The 17,500-nt window shown below is 43.1% G+C and overlaps 2 protein-coding genes and 1 pseudogene across 4 annotated transcripts in view; 1 reads left to right on the top strand and 2 right to left on the bottom strand.

The window, feature by feature from the left end:
• LOC113042671 (receptor-type tyrosine-protein phosphatase mu-like) overlaps positions 1 to 17,500 on the bottom strand; it is a 673,064-nt pseudogene that overhangs the window by 475,140 nt on the left and 180,424 nt on the right.
• LOC113042667 (serine/threonine-protein phosphatase 4 regulatory subunit 1-like) lies at positions 193 to 12,490 on the top strand. Of its 2 annotated transcripts, none has more exons than XM_026201673.1 (20): positions 193 to 323; positions 445 to 486; positions 1,364 to 1,448; positions 1,568 to 1,674; positions 2,244 to 2,386; positions 2,461 to 2,607; positions 3,534 to 3,641; positions 3,835 to 3,900; positions 4,274 to 4,432; positions 5,012 to 5,130; positions 5,263 to 5,621; positions 6,097 to 6,239; positions 7,334 to 7,432; positions 9,835 to 10,020; positions 10,197 to 10,358; positions 10,516 to 10,616; positions 10,703 to 10,823; positions 11,184 to 11,312; positions 11,393 to 11,534; positions 11,689 to 12,490. In XM_026201673.1, exons 1-20 carry the CDS (start codon positions 317 to 319, stop codon positions 11,850 to 11,852), a joined length of 2,589 nt encoding a protein of 862 aa, XP_026057458.1. In that variant the 5' UTR covers positions 193 to 316; the 3' UTR covers positions 11,853 to 12,490. The 2 variants fall into 2 exon arrangements, with proteins under 2 accessions (XP_026057458.1, XP_026057459.1); XM_026201674.1 differs by having other exon boundaries at positions 5,012 to 5,124; positions 11,689 to 12,481.
• Positions 15,631 to 17,500, bottom strand: part of LOC113042685 (translocon-associated protein subunit alpha-like) — a 4,343-nt gene continuing 2,473 nt past the window's right edge. Inside the window, exons 6-9 of one of the 2 annotated variants that reach the window (XM_026201709.1) lie at positions 17,325 to 17,403; positions 17,127 to 17,220; positions 16,345 to 16,359; positions 15,631 to 16,242 (exon numbers count right to left, since the gene is read on the bottom strand). In XM_026201709.1, coding sequence (XP_026057494.1) covers positions 16,175 to 16,242; positions 16,345 to 16,359; positions 17,127 to 17,220; positions 17,325 to 17,403 — 256 coding nt within the window. In that variant the 3' untranslated portion in view covers positions 15,631 to 16,174. The remainder of the gene's footprint in view (positions 16,243 to 16,344; positions 16,360 to 17,126; positions 17,221 to 17,324; positions 17,404 to 17,500) is intronic. The other variant, XM_026201710.1, reaches the window with a different exon arrangement.

Genomic DNA, 17,500 nt, shown 5'->3' with positions numbered 1-17,500 from the left:
ACAAGAACCATTTATTGTTTTAGATTATATTTATGTCCATAGTATGATAAATGCCGTTGATGTTATTACCCGCTTGTAAGTCTGATTTTGACTTTACATAGTGTAAACAAATAAATATAAATGAATTTCGATAGTTATGGTGTTCGCTGCGCATGCGCGTCACTCCGTGCGTGCGCGCTCTAGAGGCTGCGTTCGGCGCGTGCGTGATAAAGGCTCAGTGCTCCGAGGCGCGTGTTTGTGTGTAGTTTTGTGTAATTTTGTGTAGTTTGTGTTGGCCATCAGCACAGAAGCGGCTTAGATGTAGAAGCAGCGCAAGATGGCGGGTGTGTAGAGCTCGACACACACACACACACACACACACGCTAACACACACTCCTACACTTCTGACTAAACACCCTCTCTCCCTCAGACACACACACACTCTGATTGTGTTGTGTTTTTCAGATCTCTCTTTGCTGCAGGACTCCCAGGAGGACACGGATGGATGTGAGTTTTGTGTTTATCTCTTTTTGTGTGTGTGTGTTGAAGGCGTTAGCTTCTGCTGAATGTGATTGATAAAGAGCAGGTCACGTGACTGTGCAGTCTGAGGTAAATGTGTGTAAATGCACTCGGAATCAGATCAGTGTTCGAGATAGATCTTCACTGAACTCAGAATGCAGGTAATACCACAGTACCGTGTTCAGAATCCTGGTGTTTGTGTTCGTGACGCGTTCGACAGCTGAGTTTGGGCTTGGTTTAGTCCTCCGAACTAGTCTTTACTCGCTCAGATCTGACCCTGGGGCACTAAACCGGTCACGAGGGTCAGTTTGGTGAAACTGAGATTAATACATCATCTGAAGCTGAGTAAATCATCTCTCCATTGATGTCTGGTTTGTTCGGAGGATATTATTTATCTGAGGTACAACTATTCCAGCATCAGTCCATTAATCCACAATAGTGACAGGTCTGTGGAGAAACATCATTCCATAACTACAGTTAAACTGCTGTCAGTCTGTGATCTCCATATAATATTAACACTTCACACTATATCGACAGAACATAAAACAAAGAATAAAAGAATAAAATACAAATAAGTTGGTAAGGGTTGACCATATACAAATTTACAATTGTAGGCAGGTATATTACAAAAAGCAGTTATGTGTGTACAGGTATATTATGTGCAAAATTAAAGTGTACACTAAGTATGTGTGTTATATAAATATAAAGCGTATAATATATATATATTTTTTATATATAATTTTAATAAGATGGTGTTTGTGTGTGTGTGTGTGTTTGTATGAGGTGTGTGTGTTTGTATGAGGTGTGTGTGTGTTGTGTGTCTGGATGGAGTCGGCTCGGTCTAACACTATTATTGTGTGTTCAGTGCTGGACTTCGTGTCTCAGGATGAGATGTTGACCCCTCTGGGTCGACTGGACAAGTACATCAGCAGCGAGAACATCTTCAACAGGTGAACACCGAACCCTGTTAATGTGACTACAGTGTGCAGACCTGTTCTATCTGTCAGAGCAGGCTGTTTCGGATGCTGTATCCCACAATGCACCTGACCCTCTGTTTGATTGTGTTTAGGCAGATGGTGGCCCGCAGTCTTCTGGACACACTCCGGGCCGTGAGCGAGGATGAGCACGAGTGTGTGTCTGTGCTGGAGCGGATCGACAGACTCGCAGAGGACTCAGGTACTGAACCGAGTCACTGATTACCGTATTTTTCGGACTATAAGTCGCACCTGAGTATAAGTCGCATCAGTCCAAAAGTACGTCATGATGAGGGGAAAAAAACATGCATAAGTTGCACTCGACTATAAATCGCATCAATTTGGAACCAAGAGAAAACATTACCGTCTCCAGCCACGAGAGGGCGCTCTATGTTCTCAGTGTAGACTACAGGAGCAGTGAGCAGCACAGAGCGCCCTCTCGTGGATGGAGACGGTAATGTTTTCTCTTGGTTCATTTTCATGTTTTTTTTTTTATCCTTTATCATGATATGTAAAAATTGATAGCCTGAATGCACTGTAAGTCACTTTGGATAAAAGCGTCTGCTAAATGCATAAATGTAATTGTGTGATTGGTGAAGCTTCAGCTGTTGTTCTGTTTGACTCTCTGTGTTTGTGATGCTACTCTCAGATCACCTGTGTTTCACTATCAGCTGAAGCACACACTCATATTTCGGCATTGCTCCTGTACTGTATATCCAGCCCTGCTGTGTTTCTCCGGCTGTGCTTTATGAATATTGTTTTGTTGGTCAGAGCCGACGGTTCGAGCGGAGCTGATGGAGCAGATCCCACACATCGCCATCTTCTGTCAGGAGCACAGACCTTCCATTCCCTTCGCTTTCTCCAAGTACCTGCTTCCCATCGTGGTGCGGTACCTGTCCGACCAGAACAACCTGGTAGGTGTGAGCTGTGTGTGCTGCTGTGTGTCCTCAGGAGCGCTGCTAAAGAGAGCTGCTGCTGTCTCCGTCAGGTGAGGAAGACGAGTCAGGCGGCGCTGCTGGTGCTGCTGGAGCAGGAGCTGATGGAGCGAGGAGACGTGGAGAGTCTGGTGTGTCCAGTGCTGGTGGATCTGACCGCTCCCGACAGCAGCGACGACGTCAAGACCGAAGCCATGGCGGTGAGAGTCTGTCTGGAGATGCAAGAAGAAACAGAACACACCTAACCCTAACTATTTAAAATAATACTCTATTTGAATTTATTTAAAATGTAATGTATGCCTGTGATTTCAATGCTTAATTTTTAGCATCACGACTAAAGCTCCAGTCACTTGATCTTCAGAAATCATTCTAATATTCTGATTTGCTGCTCAAGAAACATTTCTGATTATTATAATTATGCTGAAAACAGCGTTTTTCAGGTTGCTTTAATGAATAGAAAGTTCAGGAGAACAGCATTTATCTGAAATAGAAAACATCACTTTTTATCAATTTAAAGCATTCTTGCTAAATAAGTGTTTGAATGCCATGGTGTATAATGTTACAAAAGCTTTTAATTTCAGATAAATGCTGATCTTTGGATCTTTATGTTCATCAGAGAAACCTGAAAAAATGTACTCTGCTGTGTTCATCATTGATAATAATCAGAAATGTTTCTTGAGCAGTAAATCATCATATTATTCTGATTTCTGAAGATCATGTGACACTGAAGACTGGAGGAATGATGCTGAAAATACAGCGGAGCATCACAGAAATACATTACACTTTAACAGATATTCACACAGAACACAGATGATTTACACTAGAATAATGTTTCAAATTTTTTACTGTATTTTTGATCAAATAAATGCGGCCTTGGTGAGCAGAAGATAATTATTAAAAAAATCTTACTGTTTTAAATCCTTTGGCTGGTAGTGTATGTTTTCGAGTAACTAAGTTATAAATTGAAATTAATTTAATTATTCAGTTCGTTCCAATGAGGTTTCTGAACCGATGAAATGTGGTTTTAGTTGAAAAAATATTAAGAATTGATTGTTTTTCTAAAAGAATGATGGGGTCTTGAGATGGTTCAGATGAGTCTGAGTGTTTGTTTCTGGTTTGATCTCAGATCATCTGTAAAATGGCTCCGATGGTGGGGAAGGACGTCACCGAGAGACTCTTCCTGCCGCGCTTCTGTGAGATGTGCTGCGACTGCAGGATGTTCCACGTGCGCAAGGTGAGTGAATCTGATTGGCTCGGGAGGGCGACGGATGAATCTGATTGGCTCGGGAGGGCGACGGATGAATCTGATTGGCTCGGGAGGGCGACGGATGAATCTGATTGGCTGAGGAGGGCAACGGATCAATCTGATTGGCTGGTGCTGGTGTTGGGTCCTCGGCGCTCATCAGACGTGTGTTTGTGTCTGACAGGTTTGTGCGGCGAACTTCGGAGACATGTGCAGTGTGGTCGGAGGAGAGGCGACGGAGGAGCTGCTGGTAGGGTCACGCGGGGCAAGTTGTCACGCTGGTTAGGTGTCTGTAACTGAGGTTTAAAGTCTTCTCTAGCATCAGTTTAAGGAAGATATTTTAATTTTCAATATTGTTTTATATTCACAGCAGTGGCTGAAATGATCAGAACACTAGTATTATCAGCAGCTAAAACTGGTTTGAAGTCAGCTATTTCTATCTTTTGCTGTAGAGTGTCAGCAGGAAGTATCAGGTTACACTCATGTTGTCATTAATAGTAATGAAGCAGTGAGATCTGTGTCTGACCGCACACACAGTGTGACGACTAGCCCCGGTCTGTGTTGTGAGTAGGGCAGGAATGAGCTGCTGTGGATGTTGATGTGTTCCTGTGGTTTGCGGACAGCTGCCGCGGTTCTTCCAGCTGTGCTCTGATAACGTGTGGGGGGTGCGCAAGGCCTGCGCCGAGTGCTTCATGAGCGTCTCCTCGGCCTCGTCTCCAGAAGTGCGGCGCAGCAGACTCTCGTCTCTGTTCATCAGTCTGATCAGCGACCCGTCACGCTGGGTACGTCCACAACACACCTCTCTTTATTCTCCCCACATCCCTGATTTACTGTTCTTCATTTAACTTTTCTCAATGACATTTGTGATCCTGGGACAATAAATCAGGAATCTGAGGGAGCAAAGAAATTAAATATTGAGAAAATCATCTTTAAAGTTGTCCAGATGAAGTTCTTAGCAATGCATATTACTAATCAAATTTTGATTTCGACCAAATGTTAGGTCTAATTTTAGATTAATTTTTCTTATTTTATTTTTTCCTACTTCTATGTTTTATGTTTGGATTTTTCTCCATTACATTTTAGTAGCTAAATTAATCTTGTCTAATTAAGTGAAATCCTGAAAAAGTTTAACAAATGCAACAACAAAAAAAAATCTTTTCCCAAATTTAATTTTATTATGTTTAGATTTTTGGTGTTCCACTTTAATGATGTAATCAAATTTAAAAAAACAATAGAATGTTTAATCAGCTGGGTGTTTGGGGTTTTATTACTTTCATATTTTAATAACGATTATTACAGTTTTAGGGCCCTATAAAATCTGCAATATTTCTGTTGTTTGTGATGAGCTGTGCTGTGCTCAGGTGCGTCAGGCTGCGTTCCAGTCCCTCGGTCAGTTCATCTCCACCTTCGCCGGACGCAGCAGTAACAGCGGTCAGTTCTTCAGAGACGAGTGGAGCGGGACACAAACACACAGGTCCAGGTAACGAAGATGATCCCTGTACACGGAGCACACTCAAGAGATGAGAGATTTCCTCCTGGTCTGCAGTCATAAGTCCATAAGGTCACACAGGGGTTAAGATTGAACACGGCTCGCTCGTCTGTTTGACTGCAGCGCAGACGCAGACGGTGTGTGTCCGGCGCAGGACTCTGTAGACGTGGCAGAGGAGGGTGGAGGAGAGCAGACGGCCGAGGTGCTGAGCACAGACGAGTCCTGCTGCACAGACTCAGACTCACAGAAGTGCCTTCCTGAGCAGACACAGCCCTCGTCTCATCCTCCAGCGCAGGAGATCCCGGAGCACGAGCTCTTCAACTCCTTCCAGTACTGGAGGACACCCGTCCCACGGATCGACCCCGAGCTGGAGCTGGAGCTGGAGGAGGTCAGGCGGCCCTCGGCCCCGGCGCTGGACAGGAAGCAGCTGCAGGAGCTCATCGAGAACCTGGAGCCACACATCGACGACCCCGACGTCAAAGGTGACCCGAGATGACTTGATTTTCACCAAAACACCTGAAGGTTTTCTTTAAACCATAAATTATTTAATCAATTCATTTATCTTTTATACTGAACACACACGAGCGGCTGAGGGTCTAAACTACCGCTGTTGTAATTCAGTCTATGTGCAGATTAAATCAGAAGTGTAACACTATATGAACTGTTGTGTGAATCAATCTGACATCTGCAGTGGTGCAGGTCTTACAGAGACACTCTTACTGCTGTGATATTGCTTTATCATATGATATAAATCTAAGAGGGGGATTTTTACACTCGTATCCTGAATGATCAGCTCATATAACGCTGTTCTGCATCATGAGACGGACAGGTCTGGGCGGGGGTGTAATGATGTAATCTTGATGTTATTTCATGAATAATTGCATCTGATTAACATGTTAAATGGACAGCCCTAATACTGGACGGTGTGTGTGTGATATGAGTGTGTTCTGTGTCCAGCACAAGTGGACGTCCTGACTGCTGCTCTGAGAGCCACGGCGCTGGACTCTGGACTGGAAGAAGCTTTTCTGGAGCCTCGAGCCGCTCGATCAAACCCTTTCAGCTCCCAGCAGCCCTCAGAACACCTGTCAGCCGACATACAGGTACACACACACACACACACACCTCAGAACACCTGTCAGCCGACATACAGGTACACACACACACACACACACCTCAGAACACCTGTCAGCCGACATACAGGTGCACACACACACACACACACACACACACACACACACACACACACTCCTGAGCTCCTGTCAGCCGACACACAGGTACACACACACACACACACACACACACACACACCTCAGAACACCTGTCAGCCGACACACAGGTACACACACACACACACACACCTCAGAACACCTGTCAGCCGACATACAGGTACACACACACACACACACACCTCAGAACACCTGTCAGCCGACATACAGGTGCACACACACACACACACACACGCACACACACACACACACTCCTGAGCTCCTGTCAGCCGACACACAGGTACACACACACACACACACACACACACACACACCTCAGAACACCTGTCAGCCGACACACAGGTACACACACACACACACACACCTCAGAACACCTGTCAGCCGACATACAGGTACACACACACACACACACACCTCAGAACACCTGTCAGCCGACATACAGGTGCACACACACACACACACACACGCACACACACACCTCTGAGCTCCTGTCAGCCGACACACAGGTACACACACACACACACACACACACCTCAGAACACCTGTCAGCCGACATACAGGTACACACACACACACACACACACACACACACACCTCAGAACACCTGTCAGCCGACATACAGGTACACACACACACACACACACACACACTCCTGAGCTCCGGTCAGCTGACACACACACACACACACACACACACACACACACACACACACACACACTCCTGAGCTCCGGTCAGCTGACACACAGGTACACACACACACACACACACTCCTGAGCTCCGGTCAGCGGTCACAGGACACGTTCAGACGGTCTGATTCCAAACTGAACTGTAAGATTTGTTTGTCACGTGATGCTCACCAGTGTCTGTGCTGATTTATTCTGTAGATGCATGTGTTGATGACGGAGGATAGTGTTCAGGTTCTCTGTGTTGAGTCTGAGCTGAATGGTTTCATGTGTCGTGTGTTTCAGAGGCGTGGCTCCTCTCTACACCTGACGTGTGATGATGATGATTCTGACGTGAGTGACAGCAGCCTGAGTGCTGAAGACCAGCAGAAATCAAAACAGCAGGTCAGTGCCACATCACGGCCTCAATCCCATCATGCACTGCTCTGACCGACCCCGTCCCATCATGCACTGCTGACTGACCCAATCCCATCATGCACTGCTCTGACCGACTCTGTCCCTGACCGACCCCGTCCCATCATGCACTGCTCTGACCGACCCCGTCCCACAATGCACTGCTCTGACCGACCCTGTCCCATCATGCACTGCTCTGACCGACCCCGTCCCATCATGCACCTGAGGATCTTCTGCGAGCGGAGAAAACATAACATAGCTAGGCTGTATGTAAATAGGCCTATATGAGAAATATATAATAAATGCTTGAATAATAAATTATGAAAATGAACGAAAAACGAAGAGGATTTATTTTTGTTTTGCGCGTAAAGAAATGGACGACCGAAAGCAGCATCCTATTTTTCTTTAGTCTTATTTTACACGCAAAGATTTGATTTCATTGTGAATGTACACAAAGGCAAACCGTTTACATTTCTGATTATCTTTTTGACTGAAAGGAGAAGTTGCTTCCATAGACGTGCACACAGTTAAGCTTTGCTACTCTGAACATGTAGTCTGTTCATTATCATAATAAAATAGTCAGGCAAACAGAGAGGGAAAAACACTGCTCAGTTTAACTATGTAATAAAATCTGTGTCGTTAAGTGTTATCACAGTACCACCAGTTATGCAAAACATGTTTTTTTTAATTAGGTTACTGTTAATTGAAAAGATCTGTTATGGTGTGAGAGGAACTGAAATAGCACAGCTATGTTTACAGTGTTTATGTTCGTAAACATTTCACATTGGCCTCAAGATAGTGAAGTGTCTGACACGGACCCTTAGTTATTAAACTGGACCCTGTGCTGTAGTCAGTGTTGGGTATAGTTACTTTGGAAAGTAGTTAGTTAAGTTACAACGTTACCATCAATTAAAAGTAATTAGTTATGATACAGCTTTACCTATTCATAAAAGTAACGCGTTAGAGTACTCATGCGTTACCAAAAATTAAAAGCAGTTAGCAGCGGCTCACACATGACAGACACAGCCCCCGGCCCCTTTAAATGCACCTAGAAGTCGTGACTCCCGACAATGAATAACGTCAGTCATCCGACTAAATTAACACTGCAGGATAACAATAACAGGAAAGACAGTCAGCAATAGGCTATTCCACATGGCGTTTTATTTATTTATTATCACAGAACATATTATTAATCAAAATTCGCACCTACCCAGCCCGGGTAGCCTAGGCTACTGTATATTATGAGCACCACAAGATAACTCCTGATTTTTCTTTAACTTTACATAATGCAGTTATCAAAGTACAAGTATGCTTACTTGTAAACACAACCTTAAACAGGCTTGCAGATTTAAATCCATTTAGAAATGATGAACAACCAGCCAGCCAATGATCTAACAGAAATTAACAGCTGCCTGTCAAACAAAAATGATAACAAACCGAATTAAATCCTTCACTGCCACACAGGCAAATGACAAATCGCTTAATAGGCGAACTAATTATTATTAAAGTGTCACTCACAGTCACAAGCCTAAATTCGCTGTAACACAGTCCTCTTACATTTACTCTTCAAAGTAGTGATTAAAACGTAGCAGAAGCAGATTTTCGAAACGTTTGTCCGACAGTCGATTTCTTTTTCGTTGACAAATTGAAAATAATGTGCGTACTTCCATAAACCAAACGCTGTCCTCTCTGCTATCTTGCCGGGAGTTCGAAAAAAAAAAAAAAAAAACCACACACAGGGTCAGGCGCAGGACACAGACGCATCACAGCCATTGACTTCACGATCACAGAGCTTCGGCTCCGCTGATACATCCGCAGGTGGCACAGTAGACCTAGGACTACTGTCTGACAAAAAGCAGGCTGCAGTCGGGATTTTCCTTTCCTTAAAATAACGGATTACTTTTTTTAAAAAATAACGAAGTTACTGATTACTTACGCACGAAACTAACGCGTTAAGTTACACATTTCAGGAAAAAAGTAATTAGAGTACTCTAACGCGTTACTTTGTAACGCGTTACCCACAACACTGGCTGTAGTGCAATGTAATGCTTCACATTCGGTGCAATGTTCTCTGTTTTCATATTCAGTGTAATATAGTATTTATTTACTAGTACTGTTCATCACAATCAATTCAATTCTGTTAATACAGTAATGTAAATCCTGTAGGCTGCATATTCTTAGTCCTTTATAATTCTTCAGGCCACGAGAATTTTTTTTTTTTACAAAGTGGGACCAGAGGGGTTCAGTAATTTAAACAATGCTGCAAAAAAAATTATATTTTATTTAATTGTTCAAAATTGTTAACGGTTGGTTAACTGGTTAAAATGAACATCCCTAACTCGTTCCCATGATGCACTGCTCTGACGACTCCTTCCCATGATGCCGTGCTGCAGGATGTGGTTCCCCAGGCGCTGCTGGAGCAGTATCTGTCGATGACGGACCCGTCTCGCGCTCAGACGGTGGATATGGAGATCGCGAGGCACTGTGCGTTCAGTCTGCCTGGAGTCGCTCTGACCCTGGGACGACAGAACTGGCACTGCCTGCGCGACACCTACGAGACGCTGGCCTCCGACATGCAGGTGTGTGTGTGTGTGTTTGTGTGGGAGAGGGTGTGAGAGAGAGAGAGAGAGAGAGAGAGGGTGTGTGTGTCTCTGTGTGTGTGTGTAACCCTAACAACAGGCACTGGAGTGAGAGCAGGTGCTGACCGCCCATGTGTGTGTGTGTGTGTGTGTGTGTGTGTGTGTGTGTGTGTCAGTGGAAGGTGCGCCGGACACTAGCGTTCTCCATCCATGAGCTGGCTCTGATTCTGGGAGATCAGCTGACCGCTGCTCATCTGGTGCCCATCTTCAACAGCTTCCTGAAGGATCTGGACGAGGTTCGCATCGGCGTCCTCAAGCACCTCTACGACTTCCTCAAGGTTTCTGCACAGAGCAGTGTCTGTGTTCCTCATTCCTCGGGGGGTCTCTCTTTCTTATTTATTTGTCTTTCTTGGGGTTTTGAGAGACAGTCTGGCCAGTGGTAAGGCTTGTTTCTGGAGGAGGATGCTGATGATGGTGTGTGTGTGTGTCTTGCAGCTGCTGCATCAGGACACTCGGAGGAAGTATCTGTATCAGCTGCAGGAGTTTCTGGTGACAGATAACAGTCGTAACTGGAGGTTTCGCTCCGAGCTGGCCGAGTACGATCCTTCCCTCTCTCTGTGTGTGTGTGTGTGTCTGTGTGTGTGTGTGTGTTCTGACCTGTCTCTGTGTGTGTGTGTGACAGGCAGCTGGTGCTGCTGCTGGAGCTGTACAGTGCTCAGGATGTTCATGATTATCTGCGGCCGCTGGCTCTGTGTCTGTGTTCTGACCGCGTGTCGTCTGTGCGCTGGACGTCCTACAGACTGGTACTGACCACACACACTTTTTTTTTCTGTTTTTTTTTTTTCCTCCTTTTTTATGTATTTTTTTTATTTTTTGCACTTATTGCAAAAAGCAAATAATTCATTATTATTTTTATAATTTTCATATTTATAAAAAAATATTTTATAAATTATATATTTTTTCTTTATTTATAACTTTTTTTAATCCTCTTCTTTTTCCTGTATATTTATTTTATTTTATTTTTTCATTTTTATGCATTTTTTTTTTAAATGTCCTTTTAATTTTTTTTTGTGCTGCTACTTTTTCTTTGTAATTTTTTTTTCAATCCTCTGAATCGTTCTGAGTGGTTCTCCGTGAATCTCTTGCGTGTCTGATGTGTGCAGGTGAGTGAGATCATCAGGAAGCTGTCGTCGTGTTCGTCTCTGCTGGTCAGTTTTCTGGGAGAGCTGGTGGAGAAGTTCTGTCACTCTCAGAAGTGGTCCGGTCGTCAGGCGTTTGCCTTCGTCTGTCAGGTGAGCCGTGCTCTTCATCATCATCATCATCATCCTCATCATGGGTGTCGTGCGGCTCCTGACGTCTCGTCTCTGCTCAGCTGTCTATAGAGGAGGAGTGTCTGTCTCTGGAACAGTTCTCCGAGCATCTTCTTCCTCCTCTTCTTCAGCTGGCGTCTGATCCGGTCCCTAACGTCCGTGTGCTGCTGGCCAAAACCCTGCGGCAGACGCTGCTGGAGCGAGGTGTGTGTTTGTGTGTGTTTGTGTGTGTTTGTGTGTGTGTGTGTGTGTGTGCGCGTGCTCTGGCTCATGTTCTCTCTCTCTCTCTCTCTCTCTCTGTGTGCATGTGTGTGCTCTGGCTCATGGTCTCTCTCTCTCTGTGTGTGTGTGTGTGTAGAGTATTTTGTGAGCTCGGTGAACGGTCAGCAGGAGGCGCTGGAGCACACACTCATCTCTCTGCAGACAGATGTGGATAAAGACGTCAAATACTTCGCCAGCGTTCACCCCAGCAGCACACGTCTGAACGAGGACGCCATGAGCACCACGTCCTCCACCTACTGACCCGCTGGCCCAGAATGCACCTCTCTGACTTCACCACAGAAGCCTTAATCGTGTCTTCCTCCTCCAGAGAACACTTGAGCGTCTGCAGACTCTGGTCTCAAGGGCTGAGCGTCGCTCTTTTAATCGCAGCACATTGTTGCTCAGACGGACGCGGCGTTTCGTTTCTCATGAACGTTTTTAACTGAACACTCAACAGATGAGCAGAGAGTTTTAATAATTCTGTACATACAGCTGTGTTTGTGATCATGGAGAGCGCTGATCATATTCTCTTAATCTGTCCAATAAAGTTTCACACACAATCACTGCTGTTCGTTCACTGAAGCGATCATGAGGTAACATTGCCTTTATTAATAACACAGTTCACTGATGATCCTTCATATTAGTACTGTTCTTCCATAGCTCTTAACAAATAAATGATAGTTTTTCTGGATTGCTTACACAATTCTCCATTTTCCCACAACTGTGAACCACACACTTACTAGAACTCAATCTTCAGACTTCCAGGTCAAGGTTCAGAACCGGTTCGGCTGTGCTCTTCATCCTGAGACTCTGAGCCGTGTTCACGCAGGGTTAATCCTGTGCGGTCTGAGCTCATTCTGGCATTCTTCAGGTTCTTATACTGTGTGTGTGTGTGTGTGTTTTCTGAATCGGAGAAACCTGTGCAGAGAGGAAACTGGTGCATCAGATATGAACCTATAATTCTACAGAATTTGAGCATTAATCATCATATAATCATCATATTATTCTGATTTCTGAAGATCATGTGACACTGAAGAATGATGCTGAAAATACAGCGGAGCATCACAGAAATACATTACACTTTAACCTGTTAGCCAGCACCCCCCATTATGGGACTCACAGCTGAAAGTGCTTTATCAAACTTATAATTGTAATAGTTTCCTACTTCAGTGTGTTACAAACATACTCGTGGTGTCTTTAGAAAGAAGACCCTTTGGGCTTCACTTTTCATCAACCAGATTTGATAATGCTCAAAAATATTAAAAGTTATAGACACTGAAGTGCCTTGAATTTTTTTTTACCACTCTTAAATATTTTTTTATTTGATATAAAAATACATGAAATGAGTCCTGGAGAAATCTAGAAAAGTAATGGGTTGAAAGCCATATGTCTCATGAGTTTCTATTTCAAATCTGAATAAAATATAATGAAAAATGAGACTCCTGCAAATATTTTTATGAGACTATGTCTACACCCCCCCAATATAAGAAAATATATTTCCCAACAGTATTGAAGGCTTCTACAAACTATTTAGTCAATTAACATACCACTGCATAGTTTTTTTTTTTTTCAATTATAAAACACTAGACAGAAACTTGGACATCATATAAATGATTTATTTGAGCACTAGAAAGATACAATAAGAATAATTTGAGTAAGAAAAATAATAATAATAATAATAAAAAAAAAGCATTTAACTTTGTTTGCCAATTACAGACTGCTAAAAATGCATCTTTTACAATGAATTACGATGCAAATAAGTGCTGATGTGCTGATGGCCACTTATACAGACACTCTCTCTATTCATATAGACACGTTCACTTTGATAGCCGTGATCATACAGGGATAGCGAGCTGATTTGGGCTGGTTTGCACTCAAACAGATGGTTATCATGCAGATACATTCACATTCAACATAAAACACACTCTCACATATATAAAAACTGTTTAAAAAAAAAGAAAAAAAAAGAAAAACGACGCTGTAAGCTCCGCCTCCATCAGGTGACAGGTGCGTCAGAGCGCGTCACATGCTCCAGGAGAGAGCGCCAAATTCAAATAAACGATCTTCCGCCTATTTTTAATTCATTCTTTTTTCTGGTGGATCGCTTCATTCTGTTTGTGACACTGTACGCTGCAAAACCATGCCGTGTTGATGCAGTTTCCGACCGTGAGTTATTCCATAAGGGATGCAAACAGTTCTGTCGCTGAGGAACTGAAAAATAAACAATGGAATTATGATCCATATTACAACATTATTGCTTCCTTGGACTAAACGTGCTTCATGAGATGTTGTTCAGTGGACCCTTACCTTCCGAACTGAACCGGGATTTACAGCTGTGGATGTGTTTATGACTCGTTATTACGACGGATCTGGTATGTACAGCGTTTTCATTGCTCATGTTTGTATGTGTACTGCTTACACAAATGTAGCAAATACAGTCTTTATAAGCTTTCCATTGAAAAACAGTGATCTGTCGTCGATGCTTGAGGCTTAGATCTTTATAATGATACATAGTTTGTCAAGATTAAATTTGTCCTGTTTCATTTGATCTATTCATAATCACTGACACGTGCGAGGGTGAGACGCTTTGAGGAGGAGGGCGTTCTGGTGCAGGTTTTAACACAGATTCACACAGAAAACAGCTGTTTTACATTAGAATAATATTCCAGATTCTGACTGTATAAACACATTTTTGGAGAGCAGAAGAGACTCCTTCAGAAACATCATAATTCATAAATATTCCTCAACCCTGAATCACATTCAGAGAAACACCAAACCGATCCAGCAACACCAACAGCTCACAGTCTCACAGCATTTAAGATTTAGACACACAACACACTGTGACTGTATGAGCAGGCAGTGTGATAAACATGATATACTGACATATTGCAGATATGTAGACACACTGCAGTAAACACACTGCAGCATAAAGCTGCTGCGATTCACTGAACTTCAGCTTCGAGCTTCTGTGTGTTTGTGATCCTTCAAACCAACATAAACACTGAGAATGAGAGACTCTTACCTGAGTGAGACACTTGCTGACGTCACTGGCGCACAGTGCTTTATTACAGAAGATGAAGATGAAGGCTGCATTACGAATCGAACCTACAGGAGCACACTGACGAGAGACAAACACACACACACACAGAGAGAGAGAGAGAGAGGCGCAATAAACAAACAGCTCAAACATCAAAGACAAAGCGCGCCTGACTGACAGACTGAGCGGCGACATCAAAGACTCTCAGTGTGAAAGTATCGAGCGCGTGTTACATTAATCTCTCAAACACAGACGCGCGCGAAACTCCAGAGAAACCATCTGAAAACCCGAGGAGACTCAGAAACTCCAGAACTCTCTCTCTCTCTCTCTCTCACACACACACACACACACACAGACAGACGGGCGCCTTAAAGACACAAGGCTGCATTTATTTGTTAAAAAATGTAATTATTATTACGATTCAAAACATCTGTTTTCTGTGTGAATCTGTGTTAAAGTGTAATGTATTTCTGTGATGCTCCGCTGTATTTTCAGCATCACTCCTCCAGTCTTCAGTGTCACATGATCCTTCTGTTAGGAATATCGCTGCATAATGAATGGAAAGATGCAGGAAGGTAAATTTCAAATGTTCAGACAAAACACGTCACTCATAACGCAAAGTATTTCCATCAGTAATAATGATTTATTAACCATCACACATTAATTCAGCTGTGGGGGTTCATGGAGCTCAAGATCTGAACAGATTCCTGAATATAAAGCTTTTCAAGAACAAATAAGGGAAATCGAAGACAAAGAACTCATCTAAATGAGTTTATAATTCAATCAAAAGCAAATATCTAACAAAAGGATAAACAATTTTTATTTTCATAACTCCATTTTGTTCAGTGACTCAGAAAACAAGACTTCTTGTCATCATTTAAGACTTAAAGCCTTCATTTATGGAAGGGTGAACTACAAGTTTAAACTCACAGAAACAGATGAAAACTGAATCCTCACATCCAGGAACTAAAGATACGACCAGAGACATCACACGGAAGAAAACACTTTCGTCATTTCAGTTTATTTGTATTTTTCCAAGTACATTTCAATCTGTACATCAGCACTCGCTCACAGCTGACACTTTATCAGACTGAACGAAAACAAAACAAGAAAAAAAGACAACAGTCTTCTGTCAAAAAAAGAAGTGGCGTGTCCTCGAGTCACATGACCAGATCACATGACATCAGCGTCACAACACGCAAATCATGAAGAAAACCAGAGAAATGAAATGAATCATGCTCCTTCTGCAAACGAACGAGTCGTGATCGACTGATGTTCGGACAGAAGAAGCGGTGATGATGAAGAGTGAAGCTCAGAGCATCAGTCCTCACCGAAGACAACGATCAGAAGAATCCAGACGCTCCGATTAAAATAAAGCAGACCGACAGAAGCTTGAGCGGCCAACTCCTCACTTTAAAAAACGGCCTGTACAGGTGTGTGTGTGTGTGAGAGTGTGTGTGTGTGTGTATCAGTCTCTGTTGGCGTCCAGTGATGGACAGACTCTCCGTCTCACTGTAGACACAGATGAAGATGAAGATGGTGTGTCTCACTCGTCCGATCCGGCCGAGCGTTTCTGAGTCCTCTTGCGTGGAGATCGTCCAGGAGACGCTTTATCTGAGAAACACACACACACACACACACACACGTCAGTCACATGATCAGATGCGAGTCACATGATGAAGATCAGAGGACAGAAAGATAGGAATCAACGCTCACCTCGCCGACTCGCCACTGAGCTCATGAGAGGAAGAGGAGAAGAGACGAAGAGCAGCGTGAGAGAGAGAAAGAGAGAGAGAGAGAAAGAGGAGGAGGAAGACCAGAGCAGATCAGACACAAACTCACCCTGGACTCAGATATTTACCTAAAGTTGTCAATACTTCAATCACTAGTCACGACACACAGCTGAAGTATATATATCTCACTGTGCCAATAATATATATCACATTTTTCCAATATAATAGATTTTTATCATCAATGATAAGTGTTATTGTAAGCCTATTATTATCAGTTTTGTCCTCTAAATATAAAATATGAAGACAGAACTGTTTTCATTCATTATAATCACATTGTTTGCATAATGTGTGTGTTCAGTCTATATTTATTATGCATTATTATTATAAACACACACACACACAGTATATATAAAAAAAAAGAATTATAAACATTTAATATAAAAATAAAGTTTCTGAAATATACACATGTATATTTATACATAACATATACACAGTACACTACACACACAAATAATGTTTATTTTGGGCGTGAGTAATTGTTTGACAGCACTAATTATAACGGTTTTGTAAAACAAATACTTATGATTTTTTTTACACTACAAGTTCCAAAACTAAATCTTCAAGCTTTATTTTGGAGGATTGTGGAGTATTTTAGAGAAATGCTGTGAACTAAACTCTAATTTAAAGACTATTCGAGTCATCTGATTGGCTGTGAACCCAGTGTGTGTGAATCAGTGTAACAGTCTGTGATTGGCTGACACTCACTGATCTGGTTGAGTGTTTCCTGTGGGATCCAGCTCATGTCCACATCATTGTGACTCGAGGTTCCCATCTCCACTTTAGCTGCAGGCCGTCTCCTCTGTGACACACACACACACACACACACACACACACACACACTGAAGCACAGACTCTGACAGCAGGGTAATGATGAAGATCAGATGATGATGATGAGCGTCTCACCTTGCGTGACTCGAGCAGCTGATGAAGGCCGACCACCAGCAGCAGACCGAGACCCGCCAGGAACACGTACAAGAAGATCCTGCACACACACACACACACACACACACACACACACACACACACACGATCAGAGCGCCGCCTGCTGCCCAGAGCCTGATCTCCTCTCTCGCTGCAGC

The sequence above is a fragment of the Carassius auratus genome, chromosome 24 (genome assembly GCF_003368295.1).
Source record: "Carassius auratus strain Wakin chromosome 24, ASM336829v1, whole genome shotgun sequence".
NCBI lineage: Eukaryota > Metazoa > Chordata > Actinopteri > Cypriniformes > Cyprinidae > Carassius > Carassius auratus.
This window is presented reverse-complemented; position numbering and strand designations above follow the sequence as displayed.